Source organism: Gadus chalcogrammus, chromosome 5 (genome assembly GCF_026213295.1).
Source record: "Gadus chalcogrammus isolate NIFS_2021 chromosome 5, NIFS_Gcha_1.0, whole genome shotgun sequence".
NCBI lineage: Eukaryota > Metazoa > Chordata > Actinopteri > Gadiformes > Gadidae > Gadus > Gadus chalcogrammus.
The window spans coordinates 23,372,815-23,393,579 of record NC_079416.1 but is presented as its reverse complement, the minus strand read 5'-3'; the positions used below and the strand labels follow the sequence as shown (position 1 = coordinate 23,393,579).

Sequence of the window (20,765 nt, the reverse complement as noted above, 5' to 3'; positions counted from 1 at the left end):
CCCCTCTCTCTCTCTCTCTGGGTGTGCTGCTATCTTCACCTCTGAGGAATCACTGCACCCAAGGACCACAATCTGCTGCCAGTAGACCAGTGGACCAGTGGACCAGTAGACCAGTAGACCAGTAGGTCGGCTGTAGCGACTGTAGTGACCTACAGCCGCTGACCCCTGGATCCCCCCCCCGCCTGTTCTGAGTGTGTGTGTGTGTGTGTGTGTGTGTGTGTGTGTGTGTGTGTGTGTGTGTGTGTGTGTGTGTGTGTGTGTGTGTGTGTGTGTGTGTGTGTGGGGGGGCTTGAGGAGGGCGGGGGTCGGTGGGGGCTTGTAGAGGGTGGGGGCCCGAGGGGGGGGGGGGGGGGGCGAGACCCTCTTGAGATTGAGCAGACGATTATTCAGACGGTGAACGGAATCCAATTCCCATGAATGTCTATTGAGTTTACAACCCCCCCCCCCCCCTCTCTCTCTAACACCCCCGTCTCACACACATGCGGCGGGCTCGGGCCAATATTGATGCACTTCCAGAGTGCATTGATAAACTCCCCCCCCGACCCACTGACTCGTTCCAAAGCAGAAAGGCGGATCTTCTAACGTTACACCGGGAGCAGGCCGGCTTCTGCAGCCCGCTCTCCCCGTTGTAGTCGACTGTAGCTCTCTCGCTGGAAGCAGCAAAGTGCCCTACTTTCTTTCCTGTGGTCCGCTCAGACTGCAAAGTAATGCCTATAATTCAGGCTTGGTGAATTCAGGCAGGGGGGGAGGGGAGGAGAGAGAGAGGGGAACGAACCCCCAATACCCCCTCAGCACTAACCCCCCCCCCCCCCCCCCCCCCCCTCACACATAACCCAAATACAGCTGCATGTTTCTGCGCCTGTGTGGATGAATTATTCAACATCTGTCTGCGGCGTGCATATGTAAACAGGTGGAGAGTCTCCTGCCGGCTTTTTAAAGTGGGCACCACCGGCCCGGACCCCCCCCCCCCCCCCCCCCCCCCCCCCCTTATATTAGTCACTCCAAAGCCCACAGAACCGGGGCAGACTAAACAGTGTGAAGGGTAGGGGGTTAGGGGGGGCGAAATGGCACCGGCCTCATAGTGGATATCACAGATGGGACGGCGGGCTCTCCAGCGTGGGGCGGGGGTGTGCCCCTCTGGCCTCTCCCCCTCAGAGGATCGAAGGGGAGCAGAGTGTGTTGTTTCAGTGGGACGTTGCTTAGGTTCGCCCTAAGCCAGACGTTAGTGACGGCCGGGAGGTCCGGCAGACTCCGTAGCAGAGCTCCATTCTGTTTAGGTTGACGGACCTCGAGGGTCTGGGGGGCGACTCTCAGTAGGCCTACGCTAGAATGTCTTTACGGCGTTAGTAGTTTAGCCAGCTTTGGGTTTTTAAGCGAGGTCTGTGTTTGTCTCGAGGGATCGGAAGAAGACCAAGAAAAAGGAAGGATTCTCCCGACTTCTCACTGAGCGTGAATAATCTAATACATAAATTGCACGATTACACCTACAGGCTGCGACTGTTTTTGACCATTTAAAGTCAGTGAGTTTTATGATGCAATAAACCGTTATTCTTTGTCCATCAGTCACGTTAATTTGATCGTCAGACGGGCAGATCCCAAAACGAGATCCGTGATTCACTTTTATAATAGCCTGTGAGGCCTATTGTATTTTTTTTTCTTGAACGAAATAGACAGACGGTTAAACCAGTGGGGGAAAGGAGGGACCTGGGGGGGATGGAGGGGGCAATCAGACTTCAGGTGGGGGCAAGTGGCCACACTCCGTCTCCGGCAGGCAAGTGTGTGTGTGTGTGTGTGTGTGTGTGTGTGTGTGTGTGTGCGCCACAGGTGGTGCTCCGGGCGTGCAGTGTGCGGCCGCAGAGTGCGCCATTATTTCCTTGATTAAAGACCGCATTTGTAATCCACATAAACGTTACCAGATGCGGCGGAATCAACGCTCCGCACGGCTCCGTTCAATCAACCGCGCGTTCACGAGCCGCGGGAGAAACCCAATAGGTCCGTGGATAGAAAAAAAGAAAGAATAAAAAGCCAGAGGAAGGCGCTCTCCGGATGACTAATGACTATGTATTTTATACATACATTAGAATGTGTATGCACCATTGCCTCTAGAGAAAATGTTTAAACAACGCAGCCGTGACACGTGGTAACAATGTTTTAAGGGTAGCCTAATTATTCCCATATAGGCCTCACATGGCTCCTTAGCCTCCCAGCAGCTGTTTAAGGTATAAACACAGGTCATCTCCACACACACAGACCTTGTTGAGCACTAATTAGAGCAGGATCCAAAGGGCTCCTCGTAGCCGAGGCCTGAACCCGGGTCCGACAGATGGCGCGTTCAGCAGTCAGGGCGCGCGGCGCCGCCGTTCATCAGCGGCCGCTCACAGCCCGCGGCCTCGAGGCGGCGGCCAAGGCCAACAGTAGCCGGGGGTGATCATTTCGTCGCCAGCATGGCGGATGATAGCAGGTCTCCCCGCGGTTGGTCCGTTGATGACATGGTCGTCGGGTCCTTCAATTGGCGACGGTACCTACTCCCAGGGCGTCACCCGAGGGGCAAGCAGGTCGAGTACGGGTGGATTGTTCGTGGAAAGCGATGCCTTCTGCGTGTTTTGGCAGCGGGCCTACACAAGTTTGTAATAAACTCGCTAGTCTGAACTAGTTCGTAGACGCTTATTTGATTAATTCCAGCTCCTGTGTTCCCTGTTCTACATATGTGGTTTTGATCATTGACACGTGGCTCCCATGTTAAGGACCGCTGGTCAGAGCAACACCGCCATCTAGCGGCCAAAAGTTAACCCATTCATTTCTGCTCGCTACAATTAAGTCTAGTGTTGAGTACATGTTTGTTCAAGAGCCATGTTCTAGTGTTCTACAAGTAACCCACATAGGTGTTGGTATAATGTATGAGCTTTCATTTTTAGTTTACACAATTGTCCCTTTTGATCATAAAGTAGGCTACAACATCAGCAATTCTCATAAGACAACCATGAAAATGAAATGGAAGTAGATTCCAGATTAGTCAAAGTTTAAACTAGGGACAAGTACAATTGTAAAAGTAAATAAAGTTAAAGATGTAAAAATAAAGAAAATAAATATGGCAGAATCCACGAGGACAGGGAATGGGACAAACATGAAAGGTGTTAACCAATACAGAACAGCAGCTGAAGAGCACAGAAGAGAAGAGACAGAAACCAAAGCCAGATGAAGAAAGAAACAAAGATTTATTGAAGGCAGCGTAGATCGTTGAGCGAGACAGCGTAGCGGAGGGGAGCCTGGGCGGTGGGAGGGCACATACATATACGCTTGTGTTTTGATTGATTTATTGTCTTTGTGGTACAAAAATTCTCTTCACAGCTCTAGAGAGTGTTGCAGAACTGCACCGTTTTATCAAAATATACATGTTTTGTATGTAAAGTGGATATACAGAATCCAAATGATTTTGTGGTACAAAAACACGAATATATACAACTATCAACCCCGCTTCATATAAGATTGAACCCCCCCCCCATATATATATATATAAAAAATAATGACAAATAAAAGCTTTTACCATCAAAAGACAGGCCACCATCAACACCATCGATATCACAGCTACGGCCGTGGGTAGTTAAGCATCCATTCAAAACCAACAAAAAGGCTTTTAACGTTAATCAAACTAGACGGGTTCAAAGTACAGTATATAATGAGTAACTTGTGAAGCTGTATCTATTTATAAACCATAAGAGGGAATGTGGAAAGGGGGTGTTTAACAGATCACCAACGTGGAAAGAAAGCCCAACAGAACGCTGGGGTCAAACATACTTTGGTCCGTATAACAGCAACAACCGTCTGTCGCTACAGGAGGCGCTAAACCATGCATAAGACCAGGTTTCATCTTTTTACAAAAATAGAAACCGCCTCGGGTTCCTAGACTAGCACGAATGTGACGACCGTTTTAAGACTCAAGCGTGATATTAACTAGCACCTACAAGGGTGACAAAGCGCACAACGAAAAAAAACGACAAAAATAAAGAAGGTAAAATTGTCTGACTGGGGCCAGAGCGATACGGGGTCACGGTATAAAAGAACCCAAACAAAAACACTTCCTAACGAATAAAACAACAGCTGTCGGACTATGATTGGTTTATCCATCACGGCCATCAGTATTAATAGATACTCGTCACCAAGACAACAGAAAGAACGTCGGCTGGGATACCTGGATACAACGAAAAAAAGAAAAAAGGCATATGCTCCGCTGAGCCAAAAGGTCAACCAGCGGGAACGAGAGACTCCTCCGGCTTAGGTTCTACCGATTTGGGAATTCAAGGCACACGGTCGTGGTCACACAGCCAGCCACTACACATAAAGAATACAGTATATAGGCGATACACGTGTAAATACTAAACAGAAAAAAGGAGGATATGAAGGACTAGGCCCAAGAGGCGTCCAACTATAGAGATATATAACTATATATGCTTGGTGGGGGCGTGTAGACCAAGGCCTCGGTGTGCTCGGCCCAGAGATAAACAGACTTTAAAAGAACCAGGGCCAAGGACAGCCACTCCTCCCCCACACACACCCCAACAATAAACTACAGCAATTAAAGATATAGGATTTGCATCTATTTGAATTAAATTCACAAGTTTCTAAATACATTTAATTTGGGGGAATATATATGCGTATTTTTCTTCAAATGACCCAAGTATTTCTGATTCTTCAGTAAACAAAAGAACAAGGATGTGATGCAGCCAGCCATCCTCTACCAAGGAAACGGTGGGAGTATTTTGAGAGGCACGGCCAACACTGGGTGGCCTTCACACTTCTACTTGAAGCCTGCTGATGCTGGAGGCGTTCTGGCCACAGCGAGGTAAGGCACCGGGTTAGAGAAAGAGATGCACTTCCTCTGTTAAGTATCTACGAGGTGATATAGTGGTCTTGGTTCCCCAAACAGCTGTGGGGGGATATTAACACGAAGAAGCTACAATTTCATATAAAATGGATGTTGGATCAAACTAAATAAAAAGTTGGATGGTCCGCGAACCAAAAAATAAAACCCACTGTCCCAAACTCCCTCAGACTGGCCAAATAGTTGTGAGAAGTGGCATATCGATAAAGGCACACATAGATGTGTATAGTATCTACTATAAGGATCACGGGTCTAGCCAAGGAATGCTGAAGTGTGTCTAGCGTGGATCTGCTTCGTCCACAGACGTACGTGGTGGATGGTGTCGTTCTAAAGCGTTTTGGTCTAAAGTGACAGTCTATCAACCAACCCTACTTAACCCCCCCCCCCCCCCCCGGGCGCGTTGTCACAGACCGTTGCCCGCCTCCCTCCCACTTCAGACTCGACTGGTTGACCAATCACAAGAGTTAGAGCGGGATGAAGGGCCGCGAGCAAGGCCCTGAAACAACGAGCCACTGAGCGTGAGACCAACGCCCCGTCCCGACGGAGGTCCATCTGGAGACCAGGACAGAGACGCGGCCCGGTGGGGGTTAAAGTAAGGGCACTTGGGTGAAGGTCGGGGACAGGGGGGTGCTAGATGGTGGACTTGGAGAAGGACACCCGGAGGTGGTGGTTCTCTCCCAGGTCGTGGTTGTGGAACTCGATGAGGGACTCGATGGCCTCCTCCACTGAGCCCATCTGGATCAGAGCCATCTTGCGGTCCTTCCTGTAAGGGCGAGCCCGTTAGTGGTGAAGGGCGAGAAGCTTTCTACAACACTCAATCACAATCTAGGCTCCCATCAGCTCGTGGAAATGCCTTAATATATGGAGAAGCACAACCACTTTGTAGTGCACCCTTTATCGAAATAGATCGGTTTGGCTCTGGACTTAAATTTAAAGACCGGGCTGATAGGGAGGGAGGTTGAAACTCACTGGAAGAACTTGAAGGCTTTGACGGTGGATCCTGAGCTGGCGAACAGTCCTCTGAGATCCTCCTCCACCACAGCGGGCCTGCAAGAAGAACCGACTGGAGATCAGTGCACCGCACTGACGCTACAGTCACAACCCACAACCCATCATCTCATACTTTCATCCTTCTGTATTGGACAAAATACTGCCAGTAAAGACTCCTAAAACACAGAAAAACAAAAGATGGAAAGAATAGGAGAAGCATGGAGCAGTAGCGCTTCCAGACTTGGAAGTGCAGCAGCGAGGAGCTACAGAGGACTCGGACACGCGGTTGCAGCAGAAGGTCCAGGGGCTTACGGTATGTTGGAGAGGTGGAGCGTGGCGGAGGGGGGGAAGATGTTGGAGTAGTTCTTGGAGCCGGGCTTCTTGAAGCGGTGCAGCGGGGAGGTGCTGTAGTCCTTGGTCAGGCCCTGGTCCTCGTGGCCTTCCCGGGGGAGCTGCACCGTGGTGTGCTTGGACAGGGTGACGCGCATGGCCCGCCCGTGCAGCCGCTGGCCGTTCAGGTGACTCATGGCTGCGGACGCAGAGGGAGCGCTTGAGATACAGCGATGCCGTCCGCCCGGCCAAACTGGGCCCACGGGATGAGAATACATCCCTGGTGGCTTTTTATACCGCAGATGACGCAATCTTTAACGATACGCGCTGTCCTGTCAAGCTTTGGCAGATCGATTTGACATTTTGGCAGGTCAAATGAATTAAGGGATGCATATTAAAACATTCGCCTGACTGGTACATTTTTCCAGGCGGGTCAAGACAATCCTTGACACCGTGTAAGACAGCACGTATTTTTACGGTCATTAGGGACAAACATGGATGATAGGAAATGTATATTTTGCGGATGTTTTGTCATAAATGCACAGCCGCACCCGATTGGCGATGTCAGGAATAGCACAGCGTTTGTAGAGATAGATTCGCCTCGGTTGAGAGGGGTGGGGTAGTTACCTAGCTGAGCCTGGGTCCCGTCAGACATCTGGATCAGAGCGTTCTCCTTCTTGTTGAACAGGATCTTGACCCTCATCACGTCGCCATACACGCCTAGCGACGAGAGACAAACATGTCACAATGCACTCACATCTAACCAGCAACAGCCAGAGTCTAGCGACGCCACTCAGCCAATCACAGCAAAGAACACATTTACCGTTTTAAAAAAACACTCAAAACTTTTAAACATTCGATGTGTGACTCATGGGATTACTATTTCAACAACTCTAGTTGGATTTAGACTACTATAAAGGCTTCTGTCTACATGTCATTTAGAGCTGTAAATCTCTTGGAGAAAGTCTAACATTCTACGGGATATTAAATGGAGTGGGAGGACTTGATTTAGAGAAACATAAATCTGGTGGACGAAGGGGGGCATGGGAGGGGATGTCTGGACAGATGTGTCTGATCAGGTAGCCATGCAGGGGTCAACTAAAGCATGCAGACACCTTTGTTTGGAACACTAAAAGACTAACTGCAAGAGAATACAGCAACAATCCCAGGGATAAGTCAACCTACGCCCACTACAAAGCAACAGCATTTCAACGTTCGTCCACATTTATTTTAATTGGCGTCATAAAAAAGTTGTGCCAAAATAAATATTCTCAACTAGTTTCCTTGACAAGATTGGCTCAGACGTAGCTTTTAAGTTAGCTTATCTATTTGCCCTCGGCCTACCTTTAAGGTGTAGCCTACTGTTCTTTCTTATCAGAACAAACTATGCAAAAACGAAATGCAAACAATGACTAGACACCAGTGGACAGGAAATGGTAGCCATCTCATCTATTGAATTGCTGTCACTTTCAGTAGTGGTTCCATATATTTTTTCTTTTCACAAACACACGCACACACACACACACACACACACACGCACACACACACAAACCCACAGCTACCAGAGGGGGGTCATACACTGGAAAACCCCTCGTATCTTTTTTTTTCTTTTAAGTAATAAGTGATAAAGCCAAACACATGAAACGAGACAAGCCCACCTTGTCTGGTAACAGTAGTAGTAGTAGTGATAAAAAAATTAATAAAACAAAAACAAGAGATGAAAGGATGACAACGTACCGAAAAGAATAAAGAGGCAGTGTGGCGTAACGCTCTTTAGAGACAGCAGGGGGAGCAGGAGGGCAGGGAGAGGGGGAACAGGGGAAAAGACGGAACGGAGTGGAGGACAGTGGAGTGGAGTCGGCACATGTCCGCAGGCCACAGGCAGCGAGGTCCACAGGAAGGCCACAGAACCATGACGGGAGGGCGGGGGGGAGAGAATGGACAGGGGAGATAAGGACAGAACAAGAGAGGGGGAGGAGGAGGAGGAGGGGGGAGTGGGAGAGGAGTCCGACAGGGTGACGGAGGAGCAAATAAAGGGAGCGAGAGGGATGGATGGAGAGGTGGAGGATGAGGGAGAGAGGGGGAGGATGAGGGAGAGAGGATGGCAGAGGTAGAGGGGGGTTTGGGTCGTGGGTTCAGTTGAGGATAATGAAAGGGTGAGGGGGAACAGAGGGTGGTGGGAGGACCATTGACCATCGGGCGTGCAGTCAGTTGGCGAGAGTTCAGATGAGAGGGAGGGAGGGGGGTTGGGATTTAAAAATAAAAAACACAGAGAGAGGGAGAGAGAGAGAGAAGAGAGAAAAGAACAAGGAAGTAAAAAAACAAGGTCAGTATACATGAAGAAATGTAGTGCTTCAGACAGCTGAATTGGCTAAATTAAAATGCACTGGCACTATGGGAACACTAGGAGAAAAAAGAAGAGAAAAAAGATTAACAATGAAATACAGAAAATGGCAGAGACAATATGTACTTTTTAAACTACATCCCGTTTCACGCTTAAGTATTCAAATTAAGACAGTAGTATGATAAATCATTGGTGGACTTACGGTTCCAACATTAGCCTCTATGAGCTTAAGCTTAACAACTTGACATAAGCGCTTCATTATTTACTTCTCGATGGAGAATATTGGAACTTGATAATGACTACATCACGAGACTCCCATGTAACTTCTCTTCAAAAAAGTACTATTGTCTCTCCAACAACTCAAGAATGATTTCAACTAATGGGCAAAAATGAAGATATGAAATGGCAAGATTAATAAAAAAAAGAAGTTAGTGTTTTGAATAAACGTCAAAAAAAAAATTCAGTGAGCAAAAAGTTGGAAATTGCAGCAGGGTTTGGTCAAACACAAAAGAGGAGAGGGCTTTGGAGAGGGAGGGGTTCCGCAAGGAGACCCCCACTTTACAACGTCAGGCAGTTATCTGGATCTGATCGGAGGCAGGCATCGCCCCTCCTCCAACCAATGGGGGCACCTCTGATGTAGGGGGGGCTGGTGTAGGCATCGTGTTGTTTCTAAGGATCATGTTGTGCACTGAGACTCATTGTGGTGGGGGGGGGGGGTAATGTGGAGTGGAGGGAACCTAGAAGCGCCACCTACCTCTGGGTTCAGGTTGCTGACCAGGAGGACGTTGTGGCCCCCAGCGGCGGTGAGCCCTGATAGGCTGAGACGATTGGCAGCGGCCGCTGCAGCTGCCATGCCTCCGTGCCCGTGGACGCCCATGGACGCCAGGGCGCCTGGGATGCCCGCCATGGACAGACCTACAGGGGGGGGACGGAACAGAAAGCCTTCAGCGCTGGACCGCAGCGAGGAAAGACAGATAGAGCAGACTACATATTGCCTGTTTCTCTTCTGGCTGCAGGAATACCGAGGGCTGGGAAAAGGCACACGACGCCAATAGAAGGGTTATAAAAGCGTTGAACTGGTTTGAACAGTTGAACTGGTTTCAACAGTTCCTCTGGATCGTCCCGTCGACCTGTTCAGACCTGCACTACACAGCCTTTATACGGCTGCCATTTGGGTTGGAAATCTGAACACCTGTGAACCCTCTTTGTGCTTCAGCCTAGGCCTGCACGATAAATCGTTATGCGATCGCGATTCGCCCCTGTGTGGATTTAAGTTTTAAATTACTTCAATATTTTTTTTTATTACTATTTCTTTTTTTGAAGCCTTCATTTACAGGTGTGTGGAGTTGGTTCAGTAGTTAGAAATGTCAGCAACTAAAGACAATGTGCTGCTAAATGTACAAAATAAATCAATCCGTTTTTGATACTGCACTTTAATCAGTTATAAAGGGCCATATGAAACGCAACGTGCTAGGCTTTTTTTCATGTGTGCAATAAAAATTACATTTCGTGAGAAAAAAATCTTGGCAGTGAATCGTGATATAAATTCTAAGCTTAAGGATCATGATTCCTATTCTTCCCTGAACCGCGCAGGCCTACTTCAGACCTTCAGACTCAGCCAGCCGGCCGAGGACCAGAGTCTACCCAGAGGAGAGGCGCGGTGCCGGACTGACCTTGCTGGATGGCGAAGCCGTGTGGGAAGCCGTGGGCTCCGCCGTAAGGAGAGGCGGAGATGAGTCCTGGAGCTGGGGGAGGAGTCGGGAGGACAACACGTCAGAGGAGACGGATACCAAAGGCACGGTGGGGGCACGCAGAGCCTGCACGTCTATGAGTGAAGCTACTTTGAATGGCTGAGCAAGACACTGCCATGAACTTCATCGTGGGATTCGGTGCAGGTTGACCCTCATTCAAGTACTTAATGAGGTAAAGGTTTACTTCTAACCATTGTCCCACAACTTTTATTGGCTCTTGATGGCCGATATAAATAAGTTGCAATAACATCGTCCACACCTTGAAGCACATTTTTATCCAAACTCAGAAGGTTATGCTCGGTAAAGGGGGGAGGTTACAGGGGTAAGCGCGGGTAATGGCAAAATGTCTTCTTTCCTACATCTGAAATTTGTGTATTTATCCGATGTTAATTAATGATAAGAAACATCAGTTTAGGCTCTTTATGGTCTCAACCCCCAAAGCTGGCCCTCCAGCCCAGGTGTCAAAGGGAGTGGTATGAGACTCACCGGCGTGCAGCGTGCCCATGCCGAAGGCGGCGGCCATGGCCTGGTGGTCCATGGGGGGCTGGGAGTCTCCGGTGGGCAGGTCCGGCCGGGTGTAGTCCCGGCTCTTGTCGTTGTTGTACTTGACGTTGAGGCTGGTGAGCTTGGAGAAGCTGATCCTCAGCGTGCAGCAGGCGTTGTAGATGTTCTGCCCGTCCAGGGACTGGAAACGAGAGAGAGGACCGGGTTTAGAGAGGTTAGAGCGGTCGGCCGACGGCGTCTCAGCGTCACGGGGGAAGGGGGAGAGGGTCGTACCAGTTTAGAGTGCTGGGCGGCCATGCCGTCGGCGTACTGCAGCAGAGCCTGGAACTGGCCGTTCTTGGTGAAGGTGATGATCTTCAGCACGACCCCGAACTTGGAGAAGATCTACAGGGTGGAGAGAGGAGGACGGGGGTGAACACAGAGCTACCGAGTAATAACTAGCATTAATAAAAGGAAAAATGTTAAATCACAGTGGCTTTCCACTCAACACAGTAAACAAACAAAGAAACAGCCGTTGGCAAGATGTGAAAGGCAATTATCTGGTGCATCCGTGATTGCAGCTGGGTAATTGTTCCTTTCTTGTAAAAATGCACTTAATTGTCACAGACTTGTTTTCAGAGAATCGGCTGTGGTGCCAAGTATGAAGAACACTTTGAATAATTACTTATAAAAAGTGCATTCCAAGGTAAGCGTTATTTTCTTGTTTGTTATATTAAACCCCACGTCGACGCTAGGGCCTCCAGAGTAGTCGGCCATGATGGCGTTTCATAAACCACGACTGACCCGTGGCTCATAATGACCACAGGAAGTGACATCATAAGGCAGACCACAGGACGTGGCGTCGTACGACAGACCACAGGAAGTGGGGTGTACCTGGTAGAGCACTTCCAGGGTGACGGGGTACACCAGGTTGTCCACGATGATTCTGAGCACGGGACTCTGGGACAGGGGGCACCCCATGTCGCCCACCACCTCCCCGTCCAGGGCGTTCACGGCCTGCAGGGCTGCCTGGGCGCGCTGGGGGGACAAATGGACACCATAGATTAGATTAGATAGGTGTGAGGATGGATCTCATCTGGTGGGCTGGAGAGTGTGTTCTTATTTAAGCCTGGGGTTAAACAGTCCATTTATGACTTTATCCGCCTTGCATGCAAATGACCTAATAGATTACGTTTACATAAGTTTCCAAAGCAATTTACGATAAGTATATTTCTCAGAAGATGGTGAAACAATATATCGCCGTCGGTACAGTAGATTACCCTCGAAAGAAACGTTGGGAGCAAAAGGATGAACAATGTTTGCATAGTAAAGGATTTTCCCTCCAGAAAACACCATCTCTTCTTGACAATATATAGGATGAATTTGATGTTCAAAATCTGCAGAAGATCGTCGACCTGAGTCTGACTTAAAGCTGGAGGTCACCCGACACCTTTAAAAAAAAATACAAAAAAGCCCTTACGGGGGCCAGTGAATAAAGAGAGCCTGTCAATTGGCCGTAAGCCAACCCGTTTCAACGGCGGGCTTCGTTTCCATGACGATCTACCAAACAACAGATGTCAGACGTCACGCGTGCGTGCGTGCGTGCGAGTGTTTGGTGTCGTTTCTGTGCGTGCGTGCGTGCGTGCGTGAGTGAGTGAGTCCTACCACTTGGTTAGGAGAGTTGTCGGTCTTCAGCTCCTTGTGGGTGGAGTACTGGACGTAGACCGGGTGGTTCCGGATCAGGGGGGTGACGGAGGAGTAGTAGCTCACCATGGTCTGGGCGCACTCCTCGCTGTTCAGCTCCAGGAACGCCTACACGGCCGGACCAAAGGACAACGTTCGACCATATTTCTCTCAAGCAGGGGAAAGAGTCTTCACCATAATCATGCTGCTTTCTTTTAAGATCCAGAAACCTCAACCGTTATTTCATTACCACATATTTAAAAAAAACTGGTTTTAAGCACTTATTACTCACAGAACTACTATTCCCTTCGGGCCTACCGCCAGAGATGCTTCTTGCAAGGTTTAGGCACTCCTACATGTGAATATGGGCTTATGTCCTGTTCTTCTTGCATATCGTTTCCCTGCATATACATTTGTTATATTTTTAGCGTTTAGTATTTAGCATTTGTACTTTTGCACGTTTAGATTTGTTTATATGCGTTTTTCCTTACTGTTATTATATTTGGAATGTGGTGCTTGCTGCTAACGGCAGTGTAATTTCCTGAGGGACCCTTCCCGAGGGATTAATAAAGTTCTTATCCACCTAGTGGCGGTAGCTGTGTATGACACAGGCCCTTAGCAGGCTGTCCATCGGGCCCTTAGCAGGCTGTCCCATCGGGCCCTGCAGCGGCGCTGAACTCCTCCGTACCTGGTTCTTCCCCTTCAGCATCAGCAGGTTGGTGACCTTGCCGAAGGGCAGGCCGAGCCCGATCACCTCGGTCTCGTTGATGTCGTTGGGCAGCTTACGCAGGTGAACGACCCGGGAAGGCACACCCGGGCTCCGGATGTCACCTTTGAACTTTTTGCTGTCGTTGCCATTGGCTACGAGGGAAAGGAGAGACAACGCATGAGATACGATCTAGGGAGGTGGGGGGAGACAAACAGAAACCCTGGCACCCGCTGAATAATGGATACCGTCGCCGTGGAAACGCTAAACACCAAACACACACACACAAAAGACAACAGGCACTCCAATGACAAACAAGGTGGGCGGGGTCTCCGTTGCCTACCTGAGCTCATGATATAGGGCCCGTTTGCTATGCAGGAAGAAAAGAGTTCTTCAGATCCCCTCTGCAGAGAGACAGAGAGAGAGAAAGGGGGAGGGGGGGGAGGAAACAACAAAAGGATTCAGTTCAGGGCCTCCAACACTGAAGGCTGAGTGCAGCAGGTGTAGGGCACACAGCTCTCACGTTACAGCGTCTATTGTGTGGGGAGGCAGGAAGCCACCCGATAACCACAGTGCACAGGGGAGACGGCCCCCCTCTTCCTTCCAGGATACAGTTGCCACGTTTAATGGTAGGGATGCAACACCCGCCATAGTCATATAGAAGCACGCCTGTGCCACCAGCCCCTTCTCCGGGTCCATGACCAGCTACCCTCCCTTCAGCAGGCGAGGCACTACTGAAAGCGTATGGGATGAAGGGCTGGACACTCACAGCACACATACTTGTGTACTGTCTTTATAGACAGGCCCACTTCTGGCCCCAGTCGCTCGCTGAATAAAGAGAAGGAATAAAACTGCTGTTCTCATGGATGCGATGAAGTGCAGCAGTCACAAGGAGCCGCTCAGCAGCTTAAGCTCTCTGTCACTCCACAATGGGGGCCCTGTTCCAGTCAGGACTGGGGGGCATTGTCACGCAGCAGTGCACACACACACACACACACACACACACACAGGCAGAGTGCGTGCACACACACACAAAAAGTCTGTTTCTGTTGATGGCCTTGCACAAACATGAAAAAAAAGAAGAAATTCCTCCCTTTTCCACTGATGCCCCAAGAAGGACTTGGTAAAAGCTCCTAGATGAGGTGGATTTGGCGCACTGTAACCACGGGAACCCGAACTGTCTGTTGGTGGCAGTGTTTACGACCCTTTGACTTCCAGATGGTTACTATGAGTCATCTAAACAGACCCTTAGCTCCTGCCGGCCGCAGCACGGGTGACGAGGGTCGCTTCTCTGTGAGGCCAAAACGCATCAAAGCGTTGGAGAGAAAGTGGTTTCTAATACCCCGACATCTGTTTGGAGAAGGAACCTGGATCACCAAATAGAAAACCGACGAAACATCTGAAATATGTGGTGAGTAACAACACATGTTTAGTAAGGCATGGGATGATAAACAAGACGTTCAACATAAACTGATGCGTTGGGGCTGTAGGGGATTCAGACTTGACCCTCTGAGAACCCACCCCCCCCCCAAAAAAAACAGGATTTGAAGCATAGGCCAAAGGGGAGCAAAGCCATGGGAAAACTGGACAGCAGATTACAGACTCAGATGACACCGTCACAAACCCAACCCACCACAGCGCCGCAACCAAACCCCAAACCGGAAGACGATTGAGATCAGGCCTGGCTCCCAGGGCCACATCCTCCGAGACCGATATTCATTGTTCAACGACTCACTTCCCCTAGAAAAGTCCTCCCTCTAAACCGTCACTATAGAGCCACTGTAGGGCACACCAACACAAAGGAGCATGAGGGAAAAACGCAGTAAAAGGATAAAAGAAACCGAGGCAGATGCATGTGAAAAGGGCAGGTCTGAACAGCCTACCTGTGGCTCTTAGACGACAATCTGAAGCAGAGAGGAAGAAAAGTGCACACAGGCTACGATTAAACCGTGGATGAGCGACACCATAAAAATAAAAATAACTGACACCAGAGAAAATGACCTGGATACTGGGTGACCACGCAAAACCACTGGAGCCCCGCCAAAACCAGTTCAACCAGTACCAGCTTTTGTTTGCTCAGAGAGGCCGGCAGCAGAACGGTAACCTGAGGGGATGATAGATTGCAAGCGCAATACTTTTAAGTGTTGAGTGGCTTCCCTTTGTTCAGAGCCGTAGGCATATCAGGAACAGGGGCTTTTATAGGGAACTGGTCCCACCCCCACCATGCTCACCACCTGGTTGGCATTCAAGGATGAAGGGGGGGGGAGGGGGGGGGGATGTTGAATGAAATCCACATGCACCATCACCAACTTGACTTTAGAAAACTAAGAAACTAAATGAGGAGAATGCAGTCGGTTTGGTTTCACCACAGCCAAACGAATCTCTGGTAGGCGTGGCGAGAAACCAATCCCTCCCGACCCCTTAGAAGAGAAGGTAATCGGAGATACCAAAGGCCTACTTTGTTCTGCATGCAACCCCATTCTCTCACTGCCTGCCTGCCTGCCTGCTTTGAGCTCTGCGGGGGTGGTGTGGGGGAGCCAGGACAGGAAGTACAAGGCAGGTACTAGCTTGTTTATTCAATAGCTGGCCCCAGTCACGGGAAAGGGGGGTTGGGAATAGTGCCACAGTCGAGGAGATTGGAATGTGACCGCTGAATTCCAGACGCTTTGCCCAGCAAGAATAACCTCAGACTCTAGCAACGGGGTCGCACTGCGCCCCCCAACATACACTCATTACACCTGGGGGGGGGGTGGCATTCAGGGCGGGGGCTCGCTAATCACGGCTATCAATTGGAGACTGTAGAGTCTCATTGTCTGTTATGCATTTAAAAACAAAGGGTCTGATTAAAGAGGCCAGCTAGTGAATGGTGGCTGGGGGGTTATGGGCGTGTGTTTTCTGGGTGCGTTCTGATGGGATTGTTTTAGAACAAAAACAAAAAAAGACCTTTGACCAAGAGGATGCAGAAGCCATAAAAGGGAGAAAATATGCAGCATGAAAAACCTGTCTAATCACCCTAACCCCCGGTGGCTATGCTGACATCTTTAACAGACTCATTTTATTAGCTACACAAGTCCCAAACAACAGTAACGGGCTGTAGCAGACGCGTTTCTCTTCCAGTGTATTTGCTTACACAAACAGGAGCTTGCTAGGTCAACAAACACAGTTGGCTCTCTTGGAATGAGAATATTCATATAAAGTTTAGATTAAATGCAAAAATAGACACGTTCCATGCTCCATGCTCTTCCATAAGAACTGGCTGAGTGCTGCATTGCTTAAACACTGTCCAAGTGAAAGAGAAAACTGCTTTTCTTTTTACTCCAGAAACCAGTAAGCTATATGCAAGCCCATGTCCCAACAGACTTTTATTCTTTAAATATATTCTAGATACACAGAGCAAGGCCGCAAGTAATTAATGCGAATGTCAAATTATCATCCCATTGTTCATGAGGCAGCAGCCTTTTACAGAGGGTTTCTCATCAATCTGAAACCACCTTCCTCTGCAGTCTCACCACACAGGGAAAATACCTTGCACACGTGTAGAAGTATAGGACAAACCACTTGTAGTATAGATAGTATAGTGGTTTTAGTCAAGGAGAAGGGTTAGTAGATGGATAATTTAAAGAATTCCTACCTTTGTGCCAACTGATATGTCATGGACACTGCGGGAAAAGAAAGATTACCGTCAGTGATACAGTTTAGCAGAAAAGAAAAGAAATCTTTTGCAAATCGTATACAATTACTAGGTTTTATATGGATTCGGCAGAATGGGAAAATTATATACATAAATGAAATAAACAACTTTAGAGGCCCATGATCTTTAAGCAGGCATGCATTAACGATACTACAGTAACATTAATACAGAGTCTTTAACGACTTCCTCATTCTGAATCGACATCCCATGCAAATCACCAAATTCAGGAAGAACCTTCGACAATGAGGACAATATCCGAGAAACTCTAAATTACGTTCGATGACTACTTCAAAACCCAAAGGTTTGTGTTTTACATCAATCCGAACCGTCTGATAAAATTAAGGATTTAACCAAGAGGGTCCCTCCCCCTTCGTCCATTTAATGTAATAGGCATGAGTCCTCGGAAAAATAGTCACAATTAAATAAAAACTTGATTTCCCCTGCAGATACGATGAGTAGCATCAGACACACAACACACACCATGGGGTACCACTACCTACCCAATCTCAGGGACGTAGCCGGATCCCAGGGGGTACAGATCAGCGTTAAGGCGGCTGCAGAAGATCAAAGCAAAACACGAATTAATATCAGGGGGCCGCAAAGTTTGGATGCTGCCGACCAAGAGAACAACGAGTAGCGACTAGACACTAAAAATCAATGAACAACGTCTGCCGAATACATCGAAAACATTCAGTACGAGCGCGAAAATGTGGGGCCAGACGTGTCCAACATGGCCCGCGCGCTGAGGGAACAAACGGAACGCGGAAGTGAGACACGTTGCCTGAGCGTCTGGTGTCGTCAGCGCACGACAAAAAAATATTAGTTAAGAATTATTCTAAATATGATACAACCTTTTGACGGTGCAAAGATGCGAATAAGTACGATAAACAAATTGTTTCTGACGCAAAACGAGCTAGATGTAATAACGTCGGCGGACTTCAGGGGCCTTGGGGGGCTAAGCTAACTGTTGCTAGCGGGCGAACACTCCTCCGCTAACTGTTGCATTTGTTATGAAAAAACAGTTTCGAGTCAACTTTCTCCAAGTCACGGAAAAGTGGAGCGGCCGTCACAGTTATCACGACACGCAATCCACCCGAAATGAATATAGCAACGACGTTAAGGCAGGCCTGTTTTAAAAAGGTAAGACATATAAAAGCGGTGGTCCTGTACTCACCCGTCCATTGCACAGTACAGAGCGCGGGTCTGAGGCGGAGGGAGGAGGGCGGCCGACCTGGTGGATTTTCTTACAAAATGGCTGAACTCACAGAGGCGGACGCTGATTAGTCCAGCCACTTCCAAGAGCAGAAAGGAGGCGGGACCTAAGGCAACGAAGACGGCGGTTGGTCAAGACGGCCATCATTTGCAAAAAGGCCGCGGAAAAATTCTACACTCTGAAAGATGGCCAACTGTCTTTATTATACATGGCGGAGGGAGGGTTGTGTTACGAGATAATTCCGATTTAGTTTAGCGCTAAACTATTCGATGAAGTGGGCATATTCCATTCGAGCAAAACAACACGACGGAACGATTTGTAAATGTGATCGAAATAAAAAACGTAATGTTACAGAACAACATCCCAAACTGTTTGAAGTAACGTTAAGCCGCCTATCATGTATTGTAACACACGTATTAAAACATGAAAATTAACGGACGCCTCGCCTTCAAACATGATCAACAAGACAAGGCAAACGAAAGTTACCTGGAATAAATAAACGAATAAAAGCATTATGTTGCAACTGTATTCTATGAGGTACACACACAAACACATTATAAATAGTGTATTATGAAGGTTATATAGCCTCGTTTTTCCACATATCATTTTCCGAGTTAACCAAAGCTATACTGCATCTTGTATCCATGGAACTGACTGTTATGTCCACCTAATGCATGCATGCTATAGCAACCTGTTAATCATTCCTTATTTATGCCAGCATCTTTGCACTCTACCCTTGCAACAAACTTAATCGTCGTTTTTTATATGTTTACACTTGACCGATATAAGCCTTGAGTGCAGTGTAGGCCTACATATAAAACTCATTTAGGGCATGACCCAAAGATCTGCCGACCAGCAAACAACACATTCCCTGACCAGTGAACTGGAACAATACTCTTCTCTAGTTAATTCGATGGTGTCTCTGGTTAGCATCCAGGAAGCTCGTCTGAAAGCTCAGTACATTAGTATTGACAGCAGTTCCTAAACATACCACTTTCTATATTCTGCCTTGCTTTTGTGTTTTATGCATTTTTGAGTCGCTTTTTATTTGATATCTATCTATCGACAATTTCTACAGTCTCAATTATGATTCTGAACCCACATTTCTTGTAGGAATCTGTCAACTGTGAAGTATGCTGTACATTTTCCACTCAGCAACTGCTGTTCTGCAGACAGCAGAAGGATGACATCCGATTCTTTCATTCAGTGTGAAGAGTGTTCAGTTCTGCGGCTTGAGTGAACGTGCAACAAGGAGAGCTGGAATTATCAGGCAACTGCATCATCTAGTGGAATTATTGGGCTACTGCACCTATAAATAATATTCACCATAGCACTAAACCTACCTCAATGCTATCCAATCTTTTCTGTTCATAACATAAGTAATGTTCATACGTACAGTTGCTCTATGTGGAAGCGTCATTGTTACATTTTGTATTTCTGTTTCTAGCCAATATCTAATTTCTATTGTATCCGACCAACTCAGTGGCTGTGTTGTTATATATGCAATATTTATAATGTTTTCTTCCTCATTTCTTGGTGGTAGGCCTACTGCAGCCATATCAGCACTACTGTCCGATTCTACCTGCGTTAACATCAGCAGATCCTTAGTAGCAAAGCCCCCTTTAGTACCCTCTAGATGAGGGACTCCGTGTGCGCACACATTTCTTACAAATTCAATTCCATGCCATTCTCATTGGAGGATAATAATAATAATAATAAATTAAATTTATATAGCGCTTAATATGGTACTCTAAGACGCTTAGGATGTGAGCAGTGGGTTGAGTGGGTTAAGTACAGACGATTGTTGAACATGATGTAAACAAACAGCGTTTTTTTATTCAAGATTGAACATTGAGATGACCACATAATTGATGAACAGGCATTGGCGTGGCTCAGGGCTGTCTGCAGTTCCTGATGCACTGGGGACTGGCAGCAGGAAGATATGTCTATATTTGCATACATGTATGAGTTTGTTTTTTTAAATGTCAGTCATGCGCAGAAACATGGAAAAGATTTGAGTTTAGGACTCATAACAATCCATTCGCTGTTCATGAAGATTTGGCCCCTATTTAAATGGGTGAGCTGACATTTGACATCTTTATTAGTCAGGAGGACCATTTGGTTAATTTGCAGGCTTTTAACTGGTGCTTCAGTATAATTAAAGGGGCGGCACAGAATGTGTTGTCATTTGGTGCGGTGATCCTTGGGCATAGCAGGCATCTGTGAGCTCTAGCGTACAGGAACATGGCAGACCAACCCTAGTTTAGAATGGATGGAAAACATACAACTCCAACCAACTAAACCTGACAAAGGCACAAACAATACACTGATGTAGTCATCTTTTTCTTTTCTTTTTTCTTTTTTTAATACGCACATCAAATACAATACACTGTCCCCTCAAAGAGGCATTAAGAAAAGAAAATCCAAGTACATCTGCAGCGGGTCTGTATACATGAACACAGGACACACTGCGTCCAGCCATGGGACCCCCCCTGGGAATGTTTAGAAGGGACCACCACTGCTGGAAGAACTCTGGAGAATGCACACGGCAATGGCCGATGCAAAAAAACACCTCTCTTGATGAACAGCAGTGGTTGGGTAGAGTCCAATAGGGTCCGGGTGAACTACATTTCCCATAGTCCCCATCATTCCTCCCTCCAACACCGCCAGCACTCCTTCCAGTAGGCCAAGCGAG

The 20,765-nt window shown here is 47.8% G+C and overlaps 2 protein-coding genes across 2 annotated transcripts in view; both read right to left on the bottom strand.

Annotated features, from left to right (window-relative positions):
- Window positions 1-4,449: 4,449 nt before the first annotated feature.
- Window positions 4,450-18,119, bottom strand: ptbp1a (polypyrimidine tract binding protein 1a). Its single transcript, XM_056589902.1, has 16 exons — window positions 18,032-18,119; window positions 17,358-17,411; window positions 16,798-16,825; window positions 13,510-13,570; window positions 13,149-13,321; window positions 12,443-12,589; window positions 11,672-11,815; window positions 11,072-11,182; window positions 10,781-10,979; window positions 10,217-10,288; window positions 9,298-9,458; window positions 7,937-7,970; window positions 6,827-6,919; window positions 6,182-6,398; window positions 5,849-5,926; window positions 4,450-5,642 (listed from the first exon to the last, which is right to left on the bottom strand). The coding sequence occupies exons 1-16, from the start codon at window positions 18,037-18,039 to the stop codon at window positions 5,510-5,512; spliced, it is 1,713 nt and encodes a 570-aa protein (XP_056445877.1). The 5' UTR covers window positions 18,040-18,119; the 3' UTR covers window positions 4,450-5,509.
- Window positions 18,120-18,750: 631 nt separating this feature from the next.
- palm1b (paralemmin 1b) overlaps window positions 18,751-20,765 on the bottom strand; it is a 26,976-nt gene continuing 24,961 nt past the window's right edge. Inside the window, exon 6 of the mRNA XM_056589903.1 lies at window positions 18,751-20,765. This exon is cut by the window's right edge and continues 2,300 nt beyond it. The gene's annotated coding sequence lies outside the window, so the exon portion shown is untranslated.

Coding starts and splice junctions, on each gene's coding strand:
- ptbp1a (XM_056589902.1), bottom strand. Junction 7,971..9,297: donor TCAGCAACCTGAACCCAGAG/GTAGGTGGCGCT, acceptor CTGTCTCTAAAG/AGCGTTACGCCACACTGCCT. Junction 5,927..6,181: donor CTCCACCTCTCCAACATACC/GTAAGCCCCTGG, acceptor TTCTTCTTGCAG/GCCCGCTGTGGTGGAGGAGG.